The sequence below is a fragment of the Pelophylax lessonae genome, assembly GCF_965119305.1.
Source record: "Pelophylax lessonae genome assembly, chromosome: 4".
NCBI classification, from domain to species: Eukaryota; Metazoa; Chordata; class Amphibia; order Anura; family Ranidae; genus Pelophylax; species Pelophylax lessonae.
Genome location: NC_138771.1, coordinates 548,709,594 through 548,734,098, shown reverse-complemented (window position 1 = coordinate 548,734,098; position 24,505 = coordinate 548,709,594). Strand labels below are relative to the sequence as shown.

The 24,505-nt window shown below is 45.9% G+C and overlaps 1 protein-coding gene across 1 annotated transcript in view; it reads left to right on the top strand.

Moving 5' to 3' along the window:
• The window catches only part of CNNM4 (cyclin and CBS domain divalent metal cation transport mediator 4), a 114,469-nt gene that overhangs the window by 78,666 nt on the left and 11,298 nt on the right, over positions 1 to 24,505 (top strand). The window contains exon 7 of the mRNA XM_082254550.1: positions 6,254 to 6,426. Within this exon, the coding sequence (XP_082110676.1) occupies positions 6,254 to 6,426 (173 nt within the window). The remainder of the gene's footprint in view (positions 1 to 6,253; positions 6,427 to 24,505) is intronic.

The window sequence follows — 24,505 nt, the reverse complement described above, 5'->3', positions numbered from 1 at the left end:
AGAACACTAGGCAGGAAAAAGCTTTACCACGCCTAAAGCTTTACCTGATATAGGCTTTAGTTTGTTTCTGCCTAGTTTAGGAGTAGGACCTTGTTTTCTGCTGAGCCTTTGGTCTTAGCTGTTTTTTTTTTTTTTTTTTTTTCTGGGAACCTTTTTGAAAGACTTTACTTTTAGTTAGTTTTGTTCCTGAGAGAACTACAAGCAACAGCCGGCTGGGTTTCGGCCTGGATATGCTAGATCCTTAAGGTCTCCCAGCCCGGCCAGTGAGCATGCGCAGGTTAGTCCAGCACTAGACCTCGTCACGACAAAGCCCCGATGAACGGGGGCTGGCCTGCGAGTGCAACACCTTGCTGGGATGCATACGACTTGGGTCACCCTGAGTCGCAGTGTACCCCCTGTCCGTCAGCAGCCTCACCCCAGGTGGAGAGGTAGTCTGTTCGGAGAGGTGCCCACCTGATGTTGTTGGTATGGTGAGTAAGTCCCCCCCCCCCCCCCATTTCTCTGGCTGTCTCGGGGTGGATGTGGGCCCCTCCCCAGGCTGTGCTAGGGCTTGGACTTGTGGTGCCGCTGGTGCAGCGGTGCAGATCACGTTTTTGCAGTTTTTTTTTTAAGTGACACTGTTTTTTGTATTAAGTAAATATGGAGTCCCAGGACCATATCTCACCCACAGACCCCCTCAGTGCGGTTGCGGGACCCTCCCTGGTCCCAGCCCCTGTCTGCATTTACAGCAGTTTTGGAAAACCTGGTGTCAAAACTACATTTAGTTTTAAAAATGCCACTATTAGAAAGCGCCCTATGCCTTCCCCTGCCTCTTTAGTATCCTCAGATTCTGAGGTAGATATGGCCGCCGCGCACGCATGCTGTCCTGATGGATCTGCGTCTTCGCATTCTGATGGCGAGGAAGGTGTAAACTTCCATCAGCAGCCGTGCGAGAAAGCGAGCTGGTGGAGGCACTTAGTGTCAGTGCGGGAAACCTTAAAAATTCTACAGAATCAGGGTCACAGGTGTCTTTTGTCACCCGCGAATCCCAGAAGTTGGGTAAGGTTTTTCCTGTCTGGAACTTTTTCACAACATTGTCAATGAACAGTGGGGGCGCATCAAACAAATGTTAGTGGTGTCTAAGCGCTTTAAAAGGTGCTACCCCTTCGCGGGCGCAGTATCCGCTAGGTTGACTGTACCACTAAAGGTGGATCATCCGGTTTCTAGACTAAACAAGTCTACTGTGGTTCCAGTGGAGGAGTCCCCAGTATTTACAGACCCTGTCGATAGACGGATTGAGTCTGTCCCGCCATTTGCATGTGATAATGGGCTCAATACTGAAACCGGTCTTTGTGATCACTCTGGTGTCACAGACCATAACAAAATAGGCTAAGTTGCTGAAAGGTGACTTGGAAACGAAGCACCTCTCGTCGGGCCTGATAGAGCTAATGGACCAAGTGGTCCAAGCTCTTCTGTATATATGTGATGCATCGCTGGATGCGGCTCCACTGGTAGCCAAAGTGTTTGCAGTGGAGGTTGCTATTAGACGCATCGTGTGGCTAAAAGCTGGTCTGCGGACCAGGCTTCCAAAAAGGCTCTTTCTGACCTTCCCTTTATGGGGGGTGGATAGGGTTTTTCCATCCTCCCGGGATGGGTTGATCAAAGGCCTTACGGGTGGGAAGAGTATTCTTCTTCCCCAATCCACCAAGGGCAAGGCACCACATAATAGACAGGGGCCTTTACTGCTCTAAGGCGGCCATTTCGCACCCCCGGGTCACAGGAGAAAGGAAGCTAAGGCATTCAGGTCTTCTGGGGGTTCCAAGAAGACCTGGTCGGGTAAGCGGAGAACAGGCCAATCCGGATCTGCGGACAAATCCTCGTCTGCATGAAGGGACACCCTCACCCGTGTCTGGGATGGGGGGACGTCTTTGCTTCTTTCCGGAACTTTGAACTTCCTTGATTCAGGATAAATGGGTTCAAGAACTGATCCGATCAGGGTACAAGATAGAATTCTGGTCTCGTCCCTTGGACAGGTTCTTCCCGTCCAATCTGCACCTATCTCCAGATCGGTTAGGGGATCTATGGGAGGAGGTGCAAGATCTGCTGTCGCAAGGGCTGATTGTCAGTTCCCTCTCAAACGCTTTTAAGGTTTTTATTAAAACCTATTTACTGTGCCTTGGAAAGAGGGCAAAGTGTGTCCAATTCTGGATCTCAAGGCTCTAAACCGCTTTGTGCGGGTTCAGAGGTTTTGTATGAAATCCATTCGAACGGTAGTGGCGTCACTACACCAGGGAGACTTCTTGGCCTCCATAGATATCAAGGACACAAATCTATGTTGGACACCAACGGTTTCTTCGTTTTGCCATAGTGAAAATGCATTATCAATTTGTGGAGTTTACCCTTTGGTCCCAGGGTATTTACCAAAGTACTGGCCCCGGTGTTGGCATTGCTGTGCCAAAGGGGGATTGCGGTACTGGGGTATCTGGACGATCTCCTGTTGAGAGCAGATTCACATTCAGCCCTGATGAGCGACCGAACGATCACTGTCCGCTCCCTACAAAAGTTCGGATGGAACATCAATTTCAAGAAATCGCCCTGATACCTTCCTTGTGACTGGATTATCTGGGCCTGCATCTGGATTCAGCTTTGGCGAGGGTCTTTCTCCCCCGGACAAGCTGCAGAAGTTGCAGGGGGCGATCTGGGTGTTGTTGAACAATCTGTTTTTGCTGTGGACTTGCATGCGGGCCTTCTTTCTGATGGTATCAACCTTCGAGGCGGTTCCGTTTTCTCAGTTCTATACCAGACCATTGCAAAGAGATTCTTGTCAAATGGAACAAGGATCCAAAGTCCGTGGATACTTTAATTCAGTTGCGTCACAAGACGAGATCTGCTCTGCTATGGTGGCTCCATTCTCCAGCACTGTGCCAGGGCAAGTCCTTCCTCCCGTTGTTTTGGACGGTGGGGACCACGGACATCAGCCTGTTAAGCTGGGGCAGGGTGCTGGGGAAGTTCTGTGCCCATAAAAACCTGGACAGTGGAAGAGTTGTTGCTGACGATAAATGTTTTGAAGTTCAGAGCAATAAAGCTTTGTCTGAGCCAATGGATGACTTGTCTGCAAGATTGTCCGGTTTGAAATCAATCGGACAACGCCACGGCAGTGGCTTACATTAATCACCACGGGGGGCGCCAAGAGTGTCTTGGCGGTCAGGGGGGTGGCGTGAGATTTTGGCCTGGGTGGAAAGGTTTGTTTCAGCCCTCTCTGCTGTGCACACCCCAGTGGATTCCGGAGTCGTCAGGTGTAGGATCAGGGGGAAATGGTCCCTACATCCAGAGGTGTTTCATCACCTGTGTGTCCAGTGGGTGGGGGACTCCGGAGGTTGATCTGTTTGCTTCTCGTCTCAACAAGAAAGTTCAGAGGTTCGTAGCCACGTCTCGAGATCCTCTAGCCGATGCCACAGACGTACTGGTGGCTCCTTGGGGTCAATATCGGCTGATCTATGCGTTCCCTCCACTGAAACTCCTGTTGAGGCTTCTCCGCAGGTTAGAGGTGGCAGGGATTTCAGTCATTCTGGTGGCTCAAGAACTGGCCTTGCCGGTCTTGGTACGTAGAACTGGTAAGGTTGGTTGCCGGTGTTCCTTGGAGACTTCCTCTCAGGGAAGATCTGCTGTCTCAAGGCCCGATCTTCCATCTTGCTTTACAGTCGCTGGCTTTAATGGCTTAGCTGTTGAAAGCCAGGTGTTGAGAAAGAGAGAGGGAGGTATTCCTGACTCTGTGATTCCTACGCGTTTGAAGGCTAGGAAGTAGACTTCCAGGAAGATCTATCATTGTACGTGGAAATCATACATTTCATGGTGTGAGTCGCTAATGGTGCACCCTCGCTTGTTTTCGATCGTTAGGGTTTTGGCCTTCCTGCAAAAGGGGGTTGAAAAGCGGTTGGCTTTGGGCACTATCAAAGGCCAAGTGTTGGCTTGGCTATATATTTCCAACGCCGGTTAGCTACTCATGCCTTCGCACCTTTATACAGGGAGTGCCCCATATGACACCTCCGAGACGGTCCCCGCTACCGCCGTGGGATCTCAATTTGGTTTTCTGTCCTTCAAAAGCCTCCCTTTGAGAACATTCGGGAGATTTTTTTCTGCTTTCATTGTCCCAGAAGGTTGCCGTTGGCTATCACTTCTGCTGGCAGTGTGTCTGAATTGGCTGCGTTGTCATGCCGCTCACCTTATCTGGTGGTACAGGGAGATAGTGGTACTTCGACCTAATCAGTCGTTTCTTCCTAAAGTAGTTTCTGACTTCCATTTGAATGAAGACATTGTGCTGCCTTTACTCTGTCCTAAGCCCAAGCATCTTAAGGAAAATGCCCTACTTTCTTTGGATGTGGTTCGGGCCATTAGAGTTTACCTGGCGGCTACTGAATCTTTCAGATAATCGGGCACTCTTTGTCCTTACCGAAACACCTCAAAGGATTGGCTGCATCTGCTGCGACCATATCCAGGTGCATCAGGCAGACAGTTGTTCAGGTTTATTCACTGAAAGATCAGGTTCCTCCTTTCCCTGTGAAAGGGGCATTCTACTAGGGTGCTGAGTGCCTCTTGGGCTTTTCGCCATCAGGCGTCAGTGCTGCAAGTGTGCAGGGCGTCAACTTGGTCATCTGTGCATACTTTCACAACATTTTACAAAGTTGATGTGTTGGCGTCTTCAGATGCTTCCTTTGGCCGCAAGGTTTTGCAGGCTGCTGTTTGAAGAGAATCCTTTTTTTTGATCTTTTGAAGGTGTATGTTTTATCTGGGTGAGCTCCTGTTCCTGGTTGAGCTCCATGTTAACTAGCCGGCTAAGCTTAGCCTTTGGGGAATTATGCCTTCTTTGTGTGGTCTTCCCACCCCCTCATGAATATACTGATTTTGGACATCCCAATGGTCTTTGAAGAGATGAAGCTGTGTCTGTCGAATGATAGCGAAAACTGGATTTTTGTAAGCACTTTCCGTAAAATTATTTTCTCTGAAGTTCGTTGACAGACGCAGCACCCGCCCCTCTACTTCTGAGTGAATGGGGGTTTTTTTGTGTTCTAAACACTGCTTGCAACTAAACTGATGCTGATAGTGTGGGGTTATGCCTGCAGGGACAGCCCCATAGGCGTGGTTAAGCTTGTTTCCTGCCTAGTGCCTATTCCTGATTGGAGGAGCATAACCCTATAGTCTCTGAAGAGATGGAGCTGCATCTGTAGATGAACTTCAGAGAAGGATTTTACAGTAAGTTCTTACAAAAAAACAGTTTTTAACACGCCTGCTCCCCATTCACATCTGAGACCTTGTATCACTAACGAGTCACATGACACTGGGGAGGGAAAATGGCTAATTGGGCCCAATTTGGACATTTTGACTTGGTGTACTGTACTCACTTTTGTTGCAAGACATTATTGACTGTTGAGTTATTTTGAGGGGACAGGACATTTACACTGTTATACAAGCTGTACAATCACTACTTTACATTATAGCAAAGTGTCATTTCTTCAGTGTTGTCACATAAAAAGATATAATAAAATATTTACAAAATTGTGAGGGGTGTACTCACTTTTGTAAGATACTGTTTATATTGCTAATGAGAAAAGGTATTTAGCAGTTTATATTCACTAAAATAATTTTATTTCCATGTACTGAGAGACCAGATAGAGTGAATACCCAGGGTCCTGGGTTTAGTAACACTTTTAATCTTCATGTACACATGAAGGGAAAAATAAAAATGCTGCAAAATTGCTCTGCTCTGATTTTGCAGCGATTTGCGTTTTATCCTGCGGAAGTTCCTATCCTGAACACCATTCTTCCACATTCAGGAGAGGAAGGTTTAGGTTCCCCTTTACTGCAGCAGCTTCTAAACTCTGCTAAAAGCCTATGTGTACATTGAAACATAGGCTTTTATGGAGTTTGAGTTTAGGAGCTTTGGCAAAAGAAAACGCCAAAATCGCCTAAACTCAAGATTAGGAGCTGTAGTGTACACGAAGCCTAAGGCAGAAATCTATTTTTCTTAAAGATTAACTAATTGGTTGTCAGCTGTTTGATCCATTTCTCCTGTGATGCTATTACGCCAAGTGTCAAACTAAGGGAAAGCAGGAGTCTGTGTGTTGCCCATAGCAACCGATCAGATGTGAGCTTTAGTCTATAATCACTGCTGGAATCTGGCTGCTATGCACACGGGATATGCTTATGTTTTAAAAATCCGCATTATTGCCTCTCAGTAATGGACAACGTTTTCTTCCACCCTCCATTTTTGCTGTAGAGCTCCGCTCCCCATCTCACATGGGAAGCCTGAACAGATCGACATCCCTTAGCCACGAGCGTTCGGACTCCATGTCATCCACCATCAGTGGCAGCAACACACAGCTCAGCACTCAAGTACAGTACATGGCAGACTTCAGTGTTCGGGCCCTTGGTGACCTACAGTATGTAAAGGTAAGAAAATTGTACAATGTGTTTGTGTATTCATAAATATATAAACACTTGTACACAATCTTAAAGTGAGTGTAAACCCTCACCCTGTAAAGCAACCCATTGAGTTTCAAATAGAAATGAAGGGCAAAACATTTGTGTATAGATATAAAAAACATTAAAACCTTTTTTGCCCTTTTTAGATGTGATTACAAAACCCTCTGTTCTCGGCTGCATAAGAGCTGGAGAAGGTGAAACAGCAGGACACTGGTCTTCCCAGTAAAAGGATGTGCAGCGGGGTGTGTCAGGACAAGTCTGATCGTTGATTGGAGTAGAGCACACATGAGTTCCCAGCACAGCTAGAGAACTGACCACGGTGTGTTCTCCGAGCTTAGTGTGGTCAGCTATTATTAGTAAAGCAGAGGGACTGGCAGGAACACCAGGGATTTCACATAAAGCAAGCAATACAAAGAGAACAGGATACTTTTTTCTTACAAGTACATGGTACAGCAGCCACATATCAGGAATATGAAATGTTGGGATAACAAATGCTTTTAGGGACAAGATGTACTTGCACTCCAGTATTAGTTTTTATCCCCATCAGAAGGGGTATACAGACAGTCTAACCACACTCAGGACAACTAATCCCAAGACTGTTGCAGAGTATTCCTCCTCCTACTGGCTCTGCCAACCTAGCAAGCTAAAGGCATGGGAAGGGGTTAAAATGTAGGCAGAAATTGCTGCCAGCTCTTAATTCAGGGGGGAATAATTTTTACTGGGGACAGATTACAGTGCATCTGGAAACTATTCACAGCCTTAACTTTTTTCCACATTTTGTTATGTTACAGCCTTATTCCAAAATGGATTAAAGCGGAGTTCCACCCAAAAGTGGAACTTCCGCTTTAGGGAGTCCTGACCCCCCGACATGCCACATTTGGCATGTCATTTTTTGGGGGGGGGAGCGGGTACCTAGTTTTGACAGGTACCCGCTCCCACTTCCGCTCGGAGCGCCGCGGCGCCCTGAGCGGAAGTTCTCCTCTCCCCCTCCCTGCAATCTTCTGGGACACGTCAGAGGTCCCAGAAGATTGCCGGCCAATCACGGCGCGCAGCGCGACTCGCGCATGCGCAGTGGGTACCCGGCTGTGAAGCCGCAAACTGTAACAGCCGGGTGCCCACAGCAGTGATGCCGGCGCCGAGGGAGAGGATCGAGGCTTCCGGCGGCCGCATCGCTGGACCGTTGGACAGGTGAGTAAATGGCTGGAACTCCGCTTTAAATTCATTTTTTCCTCAAATTCTTCAAACAATACCCCATAATGACAACATGAAAAGACGTTTATTTGAAATCTTTGCAAATGTATTAAAAATGAAAAAATCCCATGTACATAGGTAGTCACAGCCTTTGCCATGACACTCAAAATTTTAGCTTCGGTGCATCCTGTTTCCACTGATCATCCTTGTGATGTTTCTACAACTTGATTGGAGTCCACTTGTGGTAAATTCAGTTGATTGGACATGATTTGGAAAGGCACACACCTGTCTATATAAGGTCTCACAGTCAGAGCACAAACCAAGCCATGAAGTTCAAGGAATCTTGTCTGTAGACCTCTGAGACTAGATTGTATCGAGACACAGATCTAGGGAAGGGTACAGAAAAATTTCTGCAGCATGAAAGGTCCCAATGAGCGGGCTGGCCTCCATCATCTGTAAATAGAAGAAGTTTGGAACCACCAGGACTCTTCCTAGAGCGGGTCGCCCAGCCAAACTGAGCAATTGGGGGGGGAAAAGGGCCATAGGGAGGTGACCAAGAATCTGGTGGTCACTCTGACAGAGCTCCAGCATTTCTGTGTGGAGAGAGGAGAACCTTCCAGAAGAACAACCATCTCTGCAGCACTCCACCAATCAGGCCTGTATGGTAGAGTGGCCAGATGGAAGCCACTGCTCAGTAAAATGCACATGACAGCCTACCTAAAGTTTGCCAAAAGGCACCTGAAGGGCTCTCAGACCATGAGAAACAAGATTCTCTGGTTTGATGAAACAATGATTGAACTCTTTGGCCTGAATGGCAGGCGTCACATCTGGAGGAAACCAGGCACCGCTCATCACCTGGCTAATACCATCCCTACAGTGAAGCATGGTGGTGGCGGCATCATGTGGTGGGGATGTTTTTCAGCAGCTATAACTGGAAGACTAGTCAAGATTAAGGGAAAGATGAATGCAGCAATATGCAGAAAAATCCTTAATGAAAACCTGCTCTAGAGCGCTCTGGACCTCAGACTGGGGTGAAGGTTCATCTTCCAACAGGACAATGATCCTAAGCACACAGCCAGGATAAAAAAGGAGTGGGTCCTGGACAACTCTATGAATGTCTTTGAGTGGCCCAGCCAGAGCCCAGACTTAAACCTTATTGAACATCTCTGGAGAGATCTGAAAAATGGCTGTGCATCGACAATCCCCATCCAACCTGATGGGACTTGAGAGGTCCTGCAAAGAACAATGGGAGAAACTGCCCAAAAATTAGGTGTGCCAAATTTTGTATCATCATACTCAATAAGACTTGAGGCTGTAATTGGTGCCAAAGGTGCTTCAATGTATTGAGCAAAGGTTGTGAATACTTATGTACATGTAATTTCTTCTTTTTTTTTTTTTCCTTTCTTTCTAATAAATTTGCAAAAATTTCAAACCAACTTCTTTCACGCTGTGATTATAGGGTATTGTTAATTGAATTTTGAGGAAAATAATGAATTTTGGAATAAGGCTGTAACCTAAAATGTGGAAAAAGTGAAGCGCTGTGAATACTTTCCAGGCGCACTTTAACTTAACTGATGTTCCCTAGATCAAGGATGGTGGAGTTCTGACCCCATGCCTGAAAAGGGGCAATCTTTGGCTGCGATTATCTCCTGTCTTTAGACAGTTACAGTTTAGAACATTATTTATAACATTGGGTAAATGCCTGCCTGGCTTCTGGCACTCTGACGTCTGATCTAGAGGCTTCCAGCCAGCTTGTAGACCATAGGAGTTGCTTTATAATGGGCTGGAGAAAGGGGAATGCTCGGGCATTCTTTAACTGGTGTAAAGTGATTGTGGTCAGGCTACTGTGCTGATATTGTAACACAAAGTAATTCCAGCTATGGAAGACCTCCCCTATGACGGACAAAGTCAACTGTTCTGTGCGCTATCTAAAGGTGATGATGTTTGTATTTATTACAGGTATTTATATCTCGCCAACAATTTATGCAGTGGTTTACATATATATTGTACATTTACATCGGCCCCTGCCCTCAAGGAGCTTTACTGGCTAGGTTCCTACCTCACACACTTGGGCTAAATTAGATTGGAGCCAATGAACCTACCAGCATCTCTTTGGAGTGTGGGAGTAAGCCAGAGTACCCTGAGGAAACGTGTGCAAGCACAGGGAGGTAGTAGCATTCTAACCGATGACCCTAGTACCGCAAGAAGTGCTAACCACAAAGTCATTGGGCTACTCCTGTAATTATAACAGAATCTTGAGCACATTTTCACCACGGACTTGACTGGAAAACATGATTTCTTTGAATATGCTTAATACAAAGGTCTTATGCACACAGGAAATTTTACTGAGAAATCTGTCTGTGCTTCCTGTGTTATGACGCTTTTCCACTGCATGGAACCGAACGGTTCGGCTCGCTTTTGTGGTTTTCCACTGCTGGTACCGCATAGTATGGTGTAGGAACGGTACGGTACGGCGGCGCTTTTCCACTGCATGGAACCGAACGGTACGGCTCTCAAAAACAGTACCACCTCGATTGTGGTTCCAAGAGGTACCATACCCGGTACCATATCCCACAATCCTTTGCATGCAGTCACTACTAGCCACTGATTGGTCAGAGAATCCCACCCACCCCATTGTTATCCCACCCACAACTTTAGTACTACTTTCGTGGAAAAGCAAACCATACCATACCGGACCGAACTGTTCCAACACCGTACCATGCGGTACCAGCAGTGGAAAAGCAAGCAGGGCTGAGTAGAGCCGAGCCGGTACTTGCAGTGGAAAAGTGCCATTATGGCACTTTTCCAATGCATGGAACCGTACCGGTTCGGCACGCTTTTGTGCTTTTCCACTGCTGGTACCGCATGGTATAGGGTCGGAACGGTTCGGTACGGTACGGTATAGGTTTGCTTTTCCACTGCATGGAACCGAACGGTACGGTACGGTACGGCTCTGAAAAAACAGTACCTACTCGATTGTGGTTCCAACAGGTACCAAACTGGTACCATATCCCACAATCCTTTGCATTCAGTCACTACTAGCCACTGATTGGTCAGAGAATCACACCCACCCCATTGTTATCCCACCCACTTAACTTTAGTACTACTTTAGTGGAAAAGCAAACCTATACCGTACCGAACCGTTCCGACACTATACCATGTGGTACCAGCAGTGGAAAAGCAAACCGGGCCGAGTAGAGCCGAGCTGGTACTAGCCGGTACTTGCAGTGGAAAAGTGCCATTAGAGAACCATACTCTCATATTAGACGGATCTCCAGTGACCAGGAGGGGATTATTCATGGTTTTGGCAAATGCTATTATGCAACTGATCTCTGAAAATGGAGCAAAAGGGGAGCTATAGTTTAGAGAGACCAGATTCCTTGTGTTTTTTTTTTAAACAGGAAATCTAAGTAGCGGTTTATGGATAATACTCCACCTCCGCTGAAAGTTTCATAGCTCATTACATGCACCTACTATATACACTAATTGTCCCCATACACTAGGAGAAAAATAGTTAGAAAATCTGTCATTTGGATCGTTCCATTGTGTTTTTTTTTTTTTTGTTTTTTTTGCTCTGAAAAGTCAAGATTTATTATTTGTGCCCTTTAAATTGGTTGTAAAGTCTCCACAAAAAATACGTATATTATAGGTTCTCTTATGGGGCAAAAGGGATGACCGAGTTTTGCTTTTCAGCAGTATAATATCTAAATACCCTTTCCCAGCAGTGCTTCTGTGCAGTTACATGGTTTTCTCGGGTCCTCCCAAGCAGAGGGATTTAGAGTGGGGAGGGGTCACATTCCTCTGCTGGTTTAGTTTCAGGAAGTGAGGAGCTTCACAGACCACGGAAATTACAGAAAGGGAGGGGGAGAGAGGGAGATGCAGATGCTGCAGAGAGAGCAGGATAATGGAAAGTCAGGTTACTGATGGGAATAGGCAGGATCAATTGGATAACAATGCATAAAATTGCTTGCACAAAAATAATGAATGGAGAATCAATCGAAACAAGGAAAAATTTTGTTAAAGGAGGAATCTGAGTCGATCGCAGGAAGAATCAGTCGGTTGATTGCAGGAAGGATCAAAGTATGCAAGGATTGGTCAATCGATTGCAGGATGGATTGGTTGGTCAATTTGCTCATCTCTTGTGAAAGCAATAGTCGACAAAAAAAAAAAAGTTAGTGGCAGTATAAAGATTTTGAATTAATAAAAGCATTTATAGCGCCCCCTGTCCGGTGCTTCCATGTAAACACAAATGCATATGCAAGTCACGCATGCATATGTAAATGGTAATCGCACCATGCGTGAGGTATCGCCACAAACATCAGAGAGAGCAATAATTATAGTACCAGACTGTGTAACGTGTAAAGGCTTTTTTTAAAGCATCGCTAATAGAGGTACCAAAGTTTGGTAGAGTTCCACGGATGTACGCAATTTTAAAGCATGTCATATTTGGTATCTGTTTTTCAGCAGCATAACATCATCTTTTATATTTTAACAAAAAATTGAGTATATATAATGTTTGTGTGCAAAAAAATTAATTACTACTTACGGTCCGCCCACCGTGTATTTACGTCTGTACTTTGACGTTCAATACTGGGGTTATGGCAGCAGCTAGCTGCCATAACCCCAGTATTTTTTAAAATGGCGTGTGATCCGCTTTAACATAAGGGTGGTCTCACCTTTATGGGCGGGAGGAGAGGTGTCGTTCCCTGGACATTTTCCCCACTTACCGGAGCCATCGGTAGCGGGGAAAATGATCCGGTCCCCTCTCCTCTCAGGTAGGAAGTCGAATGAGGGCAAGATGGCCCTCTCTCTACTATATGGCCTTGTAGGACCGGAGCGACGTCATACGTCGCTTCCTAGCAACAGCTTTAAAGAGCCCACTTTTTTTCATCATGGAAAAAATTACTTTTTTTTTTTTAATAGTGTAGATGTGAGATCTGAGGACTTTTTTTTTTACACCAGATCTCATATTAAAGACGTCCTGTCATGCTTATTTCTATTACATTATTTATTATACATATTTTTTTAAAAGGACAGTGCAAAAAGAAAAAGATAAAATAAATCGGAAAAAAAATAAATAAATTAAATCGCTCCATCCCCGTTAGCTCCCGTGCAGAAGCGAACGCATACGCAAGTCTCGCACACATATATAAAAGGTGTTCAAACAACACATGTAAGATATTGCCGCGATCATTAGAGCGAGAGCAATAATTTGAGCTCTAGACCTCCTTTGTAACTCTACACTTGGTAACCTGCAGAAATGTTTAAAATGTCGCCTATGGTGGTTTTTAATACCAATGTTTGCCTCCATTCCACGAGCGTGCGCAATTTTGAAGCATGCATTACATGTTGGGTATCTATTTACTCGGCGCACCATTATTTTTCACATTATAGAAAAAAATTGGGCTAACTTTTTACTGTTTTCCTATTTTTATTTTTTAAAAAGTGTATTTCTCTGTCACTCATTGACAGACGTAGTCCTCGTTGATTAATAAAAACTCGGGTTATACTGCCCTCTACAGGAGTAGGACTAGACAGGAAAGAAAACATTCTGGCCACACCTTAGGGGCAGTCCCAGAGGGTATATCCTCTCTCTCTCTCTGCTACAGCAAATCAGTTTTTTTCTGTCTAGTTAGGAGTAAGGACCTAGATGCCTTGCTAGGATCTTCGGTCCTGGCAGGAATTTTTCTTAGATTTTTTTTTTTTAGACAGCTTTTTTTCCAGTTTCCTGGAGATCTTCAAGCAAGCAAGCTGTAACTGGGCGACGGGCTGGATGTTGAGATCCAGTGGTCACCACAGTTCAGCCTACGAGCGCGTGCAGGCCATAGCTCCGCGCTGGGTCGGCCGCGACATAGTCCCACTGGACGGGGACTGACCCTGCGAGTTAAACGTCTCGCCTGAACGCCAATGACCAACAGAGTCACGGCGTCCGTATTGGTCGACAGCCCCCCCACCCCGGTGGAGAGGGGTTCTGTCAGGAGTGGGCGCCCGCCTGGTTCCGGTATGGTGAGTAGTATGTTCCCCCTCCCCCCCTGTCGGGTTTGTGGTGGACGCGGGCCCCTCTCTGGAATGGTAGGATGGGTCTCCCCTCTATCCTATAACAGGTCACAGATCCCCCAATTTGAGTGTGATTTTTTTTGTGAACAGAAACCAGGAGGCTTGGTTTGGGAGCTGACTATCTAAGGTCATTGCAAAACTGTAAGGGTGACTGAAGTCAGTGGCAGTACTATAAGGGGCATTACTATTGAAGTAAAAGGTATCCTACCTGTCAGAGGTGTACACAGGCCGATGCCTATGCCTGAGTCACTGCAGTCCAGATCGCCATTCCTCCAGCAAACGGTCACTTCGGAAGGACAGAGGGCTGCCTCCCGCCAGGGTCCTGTACCGCCGGCCAGGCTTATCACCATTCAGGGTGAAGGTTATGGGGCCGAGACACTCCCGCAGGCCGAATATAGACATCCCGCAGGCCGCTGCTAGCCGCCGCTATCCTGCACAGGCCGCCGCCATTGTCTTGCAGATCGCACGAGGCCGCCATATTGGCGTAGCCTCGTGTCTCCAGCATGGGGGCGGCCATGTTTGAGGTGACCAAACACATCGAGGAGCTATGGGGAGGCGCCGGAAGGCGTGTAAAGGGGCGGAGCCGCCTCCTTTTACCCGGCGTAGCCTCGGGTCTCCAGCATGGGGGCGGCCATGTTTGAGGTGACCAAACGCCTCGAGGAGCTAGGGGGAGGCGCCGGAAGGCGTGCAAAGGGGCGGAGCCGCCTCCTTTTACCCGGGAAAGCCAGCCAAAGACTTCCTGTCTGTAATAGACAGTGCTGGAACAGGTTGTATTGAAACTTCTGAGCATCAAGTGGTGAGCCTTGGGGTCTCTCTCTAGCTCTGTAGGGGTCCCTAAGCAGGTAACACTGAGGGGCGCTGTGGCGCTGGGGGTCTAAAATTGGCAAATTAATTCTTTCTGGCAAGTGTCTGGAATAATCATGGACCCTGCCACACAGGTACCCCCACCTGATCCCCTCGAGGTGGCCGCAGGACCCTCCAGTTCAGAGTATTGATGCATTCACAGCAGTTTTGGAGTCTTTGGTGTCTTGGGTGGAGACGGCCTGTCAGGGACGGGGGTCAAGAAAGCTACCCCCGCCTACCCCTATTTCATCTGATGATTCAGATTCTGAGATGGTCATTGCAGCTGCAGGTCCCTCTGCAGGGGCTGTTGTCTCAGGTAAAGTTCCCTCAGACAGTGAGGAGGACGTTCCTGCCTCCGCCATAGCACAAGAAGCATTGGTGGACGCACTAGTTGTGGCGGTCCGGGAAACCTTAAGACTTGAGGTTTTAACCGGCAGAGGCAACCGAGATGGAAATTCCCTTTGGTACTAGTAAACCTACCAAGACGGCGAAGGTTTTTCCCTTACCCAAATGTTTTGGTAATAAAATTAAAGAGGAATGGGATCATTCAAAACGTACCTTTACTGTTTCCAAGCGCATTGCTAGACGCTATCCGTTTGAGGAATCCCTCATTAAGAAATGGACGGTACCACCAGTGGTGGATCCACCTATTTCCAGACTGAATAAAGCCACTGTTATCCCGTTGGAGGACGCTCCGTCCTTTAAGGATCCGGTGGATCGGAAGATGGAAGCGGAGTCCCGCACCATTTTTTCCCTGATAGGGTCAGCCTTTAGACCAGTGATTTGTCATTGGTTTAGTTTCACAGACATTAACGGAATGGGCAAGATTGGTACGCCATGACCTAAAGGGGAAAGGTATCCCCCAGGCAGCATCTGATTTGATGGAACAAATTATACAAAGACTGCAGTTCGTCTGTGACGCAGCCCTGGATGCCACCCCCTTGTTAGGGCATGCATCGATGTCAGCGGTAGTCCTCAGACGTGTGCTGTGGTTAAAATGCTGGTCGGCGGATCTAGGTTCCAAAAAAGCCTTGGCGAATCTCCCCTTTCAGGGGAATCGCCTATTTGGGGCCACCCTAGATGATCATTAAGGATGTCACTGGGGGCAAGAGCACTTTTTTGCCGCAGGCTGCTAAAGCTAAAGGACCTCGTAACAAGCGTGGACCTTTCTTTGCCGCTCATAAAGGGTTCGTTCGCTCCGCTGGGGCGAGCGGGAAAGGCAAAGCCCCTCTAGGAGGGTTCAAGAGGCGCTGGTCGGGCAAACAAAAGGCCGACTCCGCCAAACCTGAAGTTAAGGCTAATACAGCCTGAAGGTGCGTCCCCACCCGGCTTGAGGGTGGGGGGACGTCTTCACCGGCATTCAGAGCTAGAGCCTTCCTGAATCTCGGACTAAGGGGTTCAGGAGATCATACGATCAGGACACAAGATCGAGTATCGATCACTGCTACCGGTGCAATTCTTCCCTTCCAACATTTAGGTGCTACAGGGAGCGGTAGTTCCCATTCCCTGAACAGATCATTTTCTTTACCTTTTCCAAAGATTAGTCTCAGTTCCCTACAGGAATCGGATCCGGTTGAGCAAACAGACCAAGGAGCCTCTAGTCTGGGGACTTCGGTCTCTAATGCTCAACTGCTCAACCAGGAGAAATCATCACTCCTGATAAGAATCAAGTTTCTGATAAATGTGTGGGAACAGAGAGCGATCAGACTTTGTCGGATTGCCTGGACCAAGCAGCTCTAGGGCAGCCTGGTTCGGATCCAGTCAGACAATATCAGGGTGATGACTTGGGTCGATCACCAAGGATTTCACCATCTGTGTCTTCATCAGAGCATCCCGGAGGTGGATCTGTTGGCATATCGGCTCAACAGGAAGGCGCGGAGGTTGGTAACGCGCGCCCGCGATCCTCTAGCGGACGCAGCAGACGCGCTGAACGGCCTATAAAGGCAGTATCAGCTACTATACGTCTTCCCCCCTCTCAAGTTGCTGCTGAGATTTCTCCGCAGGATAGAGATGGAGGGAACTCCAGTTATCCTGGAAATTCTAGGCTAGCCTCGTCAGGCCGACTTGGACATGCTAGTCGCGAACGCTCCTTTGAGACCTCCTCTCAGGGAGGATCTGCGGTCTCAAGGACCGATCTTCCATCGTGTTTTACAGTCGCTGGTTTTAATGGCCTGGCCATTGAGACCCAGGTACTGAAGGGCAGAGGGTTGTCAGCTTCAGTTATTCCTACTCTAATTAAAGCAAGGAAAGCGACTTCCAGCAAAGTCTATTATCGCACATGGAAGACTTGTATTGCGTGGTGTGAATCTTTGGGATTTCTTCCACGTACCTATTCAGTGACCCGAATCTTGGCTTTTCTGCAAAAGGGGGTTGAGCAGAAACTATCCTTGAGCACCATCAAGGGTCAGGTTTCAGCATTAGCAATCTTCTTTCAGAAGCCTTTGGCTACTCATTCCTTGGTGCGGAATTTCATCCAGGGGGTGCGACACTTGGCTCCGCCAGTCCACGCACCCTTACCACCTTGGTATCTTAATTTGGTTTTGTCGGTTCTGCAGAAACCTCCCTTTGAAAATATCAGGGAGATTCCCTTGCTTACATTATCCCAGAAGGTGGCCTTCTTGGTGGCTATCACTTCTGCACGCAGGGTGTCAGAACTGGCTGCATTATCATGCCATTCCCCATATCTAGTGGTTCATAGGGATAAGGTAGTTCTTCATCCGAAGCCATCCTTTCTTCCTAAGGTGGTTTCAGACTTTCATCTGAAGATATTGTGCTACCTTCCTTGTGTCCTCAGCCCAATCATCCTCGGGAATATGCGTTGCATTCCTTGGATGTGGTTCGGGCAATCAGGGTATACCTGAAGGCTACGGAAACGTTCCGTAAGACGGATTCACTTTTTGTGATCACGGATGGCCCCAGAAAGGGGTTGCCTGCATCTGCCACGACTATCTCCAAATGGATTAGACAGACGGTGGTACAGGCTTATTCTATTAAGGGTCGGAATCCTCCGTTCCCTGTTAAGGCGCACTCCACTCGAGCTCTCAGTACTTCCTGGGCATACCGCCATCAGGCGTCAGTGGTCCAGGTGTGCAAGGCGGCCACCTGGTCGTCAGTACATACCTTTACGAAATTTTATAAAGTTGATGTGATGGCATCGGCGGATGCCTCATTTGGCCGCAAGGTTTTGCAGGCCGCAATTTGAGGAGACCGGTGGTCTACCTCGAGGGTTTTTTCCATTGGAATTTCAGTTGAGTCTCATCGTGTGATTGATGAGCCTTTAAAACTTCTAGTTGGCACCGGTTGGGCCTTCTAGATTGGATTTTGATTTCCATTTTCCCATCCCTCATTTGTGGTACTGCTTTGGGACGTCCCGAGTTGTTATTAATCAACGAGGACTAAGTCTGTCAATGAGCGACAGAGAAAAATGGATTTTTGTAAAATCTTACCGTAAAATCCTTTTCTCTTAAGCTCATTGACAGACGTAGTACCTGCCCCTCTGTTTTTTGAGTTGGGTTGGGTTAAATTCTCTAAACACTGCTTTGTGACATAACTGATTTGCTGTAGCAGAGAGAGAGAGGATATACCCTCTGGGACTGCCCCTAAGGTGTGGCCAGAATGTTTTCTTTCCTGTCTAGTCCTACTCCTGTAGAGGGCAGTATAACCCGAGTTGTTATTAATCAACGAGGACTACGTCTGTCAATGAGCTTAACCACTTGCCTACAGTGCACTTTCACCCCCTTCCTGCCCAGACCGATTTTCAGCTTTCAGCGCTCTCACATTTTGACTGAGAATTACTCAGTAATGCAACACTGTACCCATACAAAAATTGTGTCCTTTTTTTCACACAAATAGAGCTTTCTTTTGATGGTATTTGATCACTACTGGGTTTTTTATTTTTTGTGCTATAAATAAAAAAAGACTGAAAATATCGTGAAAAAAACGCATTTTTCTTTGTTTCTGTCATAAAATTTTGCAAATTAGTAATTTTTCTTCACAAATTTTGGCCAAAATTTATACTGCTACTTATCTTTGGTAAAAAAAAACCCAAATAAGTGTATATTATTTGGTCTTTGTGAAAGTTATAGAGTCCACAAGCTATGGTGCGAATCATTGAAAATTGATCACACTTGATCACACCTGATGTACTGAAGGCCTATCTCATTTCTTGAGACAATAAAAGGTCAGGAAAGTACAAATACCCCCCAAATGACCCCTTTTTGGAAAGTAGACATTCCAAGGTATTTAATAAGGGGCATGATGAGTTTTTTGAAGTTGTAATTTTTTCCCACAATGCTTTGCAAAATGAAGATTTTTTTATTTTTATTTATTTTTTTTACAAATTGCCGTATTAACAGGTTATTTCTCTCACACAGCACATGTATACTTGCAACTACACCCCAAAACACATTCTACTACTCCTCCTGAGTATGGCGATACCACATGTGTGAGACTTTTTCACAGCCTGGCCACATACAGAGGCCTAACATCCAAGTAGCAGCGTCCGGCATTCTAGGAGCACAAATTACACATATTTCCTGACAACCTATCGCACTTTTGAAGGCCCTGGAGCACCAGGACAATGGAAACCCCCATAAAATGACCCAATTTTGGAAAGCAAACAGCCCAACGTATAATTTTTGAGGCATAATGAGTCTTTTGAATATGTCATTTTTTTCCACAAGTTTTTGGAAAATGTGGAAAGAAAATGAAAACACATTTTTTTTTACACAAAGCTGTCCATTTATGCAATATTTCTAACACATCGCATGTACATAGCAAAACTTGCACCCCAAAATACATTCTGCTATTCCTCCTGAGTATGGCGATACCACATGTGTAACACTTTTTCACAGCCTGGCCACATACATAGGCCTCACATCCAAGTAGCGCTTTACACAAAGTTGTCCATTTATCCACTTTAAGACTGGGCCTATTTTTGACACTTGGTGTTTACAAGCTAAAATCATTTTTTTTGCTAGAAAACTACTTTGAACCCCCAAACATTATATATTTTTTTTTAGCAGAGACCCTAGCGAATAAAATGGAGATCGTTGCAATATTTTTTCACACCATATTTGCGCAGCAGTCTTCCAAATGCGATTTTTTTGAAAAAAATTCACTTTTTTGAACGAAAAAATAAGAAAACAGTAAATTTAGCCCAATTTTTTTCAATAATGTGAAAGATAATGTTACGCCGAGTAATTAGATACCCAACATGTCATGCTTCAAAATTGCACATGCTCACAGAATGGTGCCAAACATTGGTACTTAAAAATCCCCATAGGCAACATTTTAAAAATTTCTGCAGGTTACTAGCTTAGAGTTACAGAGGAGGTCTAGGGCTCAAATTATTGCACTCGCTCTAACGATCGCGGCGATACCTCACATGTATGGTTTTAACACCGTTTACATATGTGGGCGGGACTTGCGTATGCGTTTGCTTCTGCGCGCGAGCTAACGGGGACAGGGCGCTTTAATTTTTTTTTTTTCCTATTTATTTTATTTATTATTTTTTTATTTTTACACAGTTTAAAAAAAAAAAATGTTTTGATCATTTTTATTCTATTACAAGGAATGTAAACATCCCTTGTAATAGAAATAGGCATGACAGGTCCTCTTTATTGTGAGATCTGGGGTCAAAAAGACCTCACACCTCACAACTACACTAAAAAAGAAAAAAAAAAAAAAAAAATTGTTGAAAGAGGAAAAAAAAGCAAAAAAAAAAAGCGGCCCTTTAAACCGGTTGCTAGGCAACGTCTTTTGACGTAGCTCCGGTCCTCCAAGACCATAGAGTTGAATGAGGGCCATTTTGCCCTCACTCGACTAACTGTCTCTGAGGATCCGGGACCGGATAGTTTTCCCCGCTGCCGGCGGGTCCGGTAAGCTGGGAAAACGTCTGGGACGTGGCAGGAGGGGGGGGGGGCACCTCTTCCCCTGCACCGTAAGGGTAATTCCGCTGCGAATCCGCCACTGGGACCACCCTTATCTGAAAGCCGACCGCCTGCCGTTTCAAAAAACACCGGGGTTATGGGGGCTATCTGCTGCCATAACCCCAGTATTTAGCTTTTAATGGCCGACGCATATAGTCATTAGGCGGTCAGTAAGTGATTGCATGTATATGGCAAACGGGTGACGATGACTGACGGGGTGACAGGTGACGATGACTGACGGGGTGACAGGTGACGATGACTGATGGGGTGACAGGTGACGATGACTGATGGGGTGACAGGTGACAATGACTGATGGGGTGACAGGTGACGATGACTGATGGGGTGACAGGTGACGATGACTGACGGGGTGACAGGTGACGATTGATGGGGTTACAGGTGACGATGATTGATGGGGTGACAGATGACAATCACTGACGGGGTGACATGTGACGATGATTGATGGGGTGACAAGTGACGATCACTGATGGGGTGTCAAGGGACGATGACTGATGGGGTGAAAGGTGACGGTGATTGATGGGGTGACAGGTGACGGGCGATGGTCACTGATGGGTGACAGGTGACGGGCGATGGTGCACGGCGGTACTGATGAGTCTCTGGTGACCGGTGAACTTTAGGCTATGGTCACATGTGAGCGTAGCGATCGCTGGCAGAATCACTGCGATTCTGCCCGTGATCCAGAAATCATTGCAAATCGCTGGACGCCTGTGCGTTGCCCGTGATTTGCAATAGCACCCCAAACGCTGTGCGATGTTGCTGCGATTTCCGCCTGCCGAATCGCGGTAACATTGCGCAAACAACGCATGACGCTCCAAAGAAACTCTTGTACCTTTTTTGGGCGTCATGCGATGTTTGCGCGATGTTACCGCGATTCGGCAGGCGGAAATGGCGGCAACATCGCACAGCGTTTGGGGTGCTATTGCAAATCAGGGGCAACGCACAGGCGTCCCGCGATTTGCAATGATTTCCGGATCGCGGGCAGAATCGCTGTGATTCTGCCTACGATCGCTACGCTCACATGTGAACGTTATGGGTGTCAATTTCTGGGCACTGATGAGGTGACTGTTGGGTGACAGGTGACATTGGGGGGGGGGGGCTGAGGACTGTGTGGGGACCTTTATTAGTGTGATTTTTACTTTGTGACAGGTACACAGAGCAGTAACTCACTATTTCTAGCTCTGCTCCCCTCATACTGGAAACTGTATGAGGAGAGAAGAGCGAGTAACACTGAGTTACTGCTCTTTGTTTACATTTTGTGATCAGCTGTGAATGGATTCACAGCCGATCACATAGTAAACAGTCACTGTCAGTGACTGTTTACTACCGCCGGTGACAGCTGTGTTCCTACGGAACACAGTGCCACCGACATGACCGCGCTGCGCGCTCCCGATCGCGCATGCGCGGTCATCTTGTGGGCGCCTTCATTGTGATCGGCTGTGTCATTGGAACACAGCCGATCACGTGGGAAACAGCCACGCCCATTGGCTGTTTCCCCCCTGCCGGTGACGGGGGGTGTCCCGGGGACACCCCGACACCGGCAGTGCAGGGCGGCGCGCACGCGATCGCGTGCCTGCCCTGCTTAAAGTGCCGCCGTCATACGACGGCGGCCCAGGATAATGGTCGCACCGCTCCGCCGTCATATGACGGCGGGCGGGCGGCAAGCGGTTAAGAGAAAAGGATTTTACGGTAAGATTTTACAAAAATCTATTTTTTTTTAAAAAAAAATTGCATTTGCAAGACCGCTGCACAAATACGGTGTGATAAAAAAATATTACAACAATCTCCAGTTTATTCTCTGGGGTCTCTGCTAAAAAAAAACATATACCGGTATATGTTTGGGGGTTCTAAGTAATTTTCTAGCCAAAAAAAGCACTGATTACTGTAGTAATGTCACTGGTCCCCCCAAAACTGTCAAAAATGTCAGTTAGGGGTCCAATCCATCCTGCTAAAAATCTCAGATTGCCGCCATTACTAGTAAAAGAAAATGAATAAATGACAAATCTATCCCGTAGTGTAGTAGACGCAATAACTTTTGCACAAACCAATCAAAATACGCTTATTTACCAAAAATATGAAGCAGAAAACAAAATGGCCTAAAATTTAAAATTTTGATTTAATTTTTTTTTTTGGGAATGTCATATAGCAGAATGTGAAAAATGTTTGTTTTTTTTTTTTGCAAAATTGTCGCTCTTTTTTTGTTTATAGCACAAAAAATAAAAATCGCACAGGTGATCAAATACCACCAAAAGAAAGCGTCAATTTTATTTAGGTACAGCGTTGCATGACCGTGCAATTGTCAAAGTTATGCAGTGCCGGATCGCAAAATAGGGCCTGGTCATTAAGGGGGAAAATCCTATGGTCTGAAAGTGGTTAAAGTGTATTTTTTCCCTTTTTAAAAAAAAAAAAAAAATATATATATATATATATATATATATATATATATGAAAAACCGCTGCGCAAATACCATGTGGCATAAAAAAAATTGCAACACCCACCATTTTGTTCTCTAGGGTCACTTCTAAAAAATGTTTTGGGGGTTCTAGCTAATTTTCAAGCAAAAAAATACAGATTTTTACATGTAGGAGAGAAATTTCAGAATTGGCCTGGGTGGGAAGTGGTTAACAAAGGAGGAGTAGCTTCAGGGGAATAGCATTGCTCTATCTAGGCAGGAGGGAGGAGGAGATTGGCTCTTCATATAGACTACGGAAAAGACAGAGGGGAAGATGCTGAAGAGAGAGCTGGATGACAGAGGCATCTAGACTGACCACGCTATTGGAGATCAGCAGCTATGATAAATCATGTGATCAGTTTAGAGGAGAAGACTGGCAGGATCAACCAGGTGTTGTACAATATAGAAAGGGATAATTGACATGGCAAAAGCACTGTGCTAGATCTCATGCCTTGAAGAGACATGAACATTTTTTTTTGTTCGTTTTTCATCCAGTTAAAGTGGTTGTAACCCAAACAGAGTTGGAAAACTGCCAAATGAACAATAAATTGAAAAATTGAATGTGTTTCTTGCCTGTTGCTAAAAATGTAATGGTTTGCACTGCCCATATTTGACAAAAAACTGATTTCATTTATGTCCATTAAACAATTTATTATTTGAAATTCGGTCATTACATGGTGGCAGTATCATTTTTCTCTTACGGCCAAGTGTTTTTCGAAAAACTAGTTTGAGCGATTTTTTTTTTTTTTTTTTTTAATAGAGTATGGCTCACATTAGTCTTTAGAATAAAACATGAAATCTGATTGGCTGCTGTCGGTTACATACAATCTATCTGTTCAGGCAGTTTTGGAACCCTTAAACCTTATTTGGTACACTGTACACCCAGTGCTTCAAGCTTAAAGTTTCAGTGCTAGTTAAGCCTCATAAACTTGGTGAGAATACCAGACGAATGATCGTCCATATTTTTTTTATTTTTTTTGGCATGCTAGTCTTATATCAAATGAATAGGTTACTAGAGTTATGAAAATTCTCGTAAGAAAGCATAGAACTTCCCCTGATGATGTAATGCAGTGTTTCTCAAACTTTTTCCAGTTGGGGCGCCCCAGAAAAGGATGGTTAGTCTCGAGGCACCCCAGTCTAAGGCTTGGTTCACATTACTGCGTGTTGCGAAGCACATGCAAAATCTCATTCATTCCTGACACCCAGATAAATGGGTGCCATCAATTCCTAATGATACGCCACACATTAGCAAACGCAGGCTGTTTTTGGTGCTGCACAATTTTTGAAAAGGCTTCTTTCCCTGCATTTCATTGAAATGAATGGGCTGCTCTGCACACAGCTGCACAGATGTGAAACAAGGGCTTGTTCACATATAAGGTTTGGGGGGGGCTTTTTTCTACCAGGATGCCGCAGAACCCCTAGGGACCTCAGGCAGCGTCGCCCCAGGTGATAAAAAAAAAAAAAAAGTGATGGGTAATCTTTTGTTTCTGAGCATGCGTGGTCTTGGTCACTTTTTTTTAATGGGCAAATACTGTACTGATTAAACAAAATAGTTTGT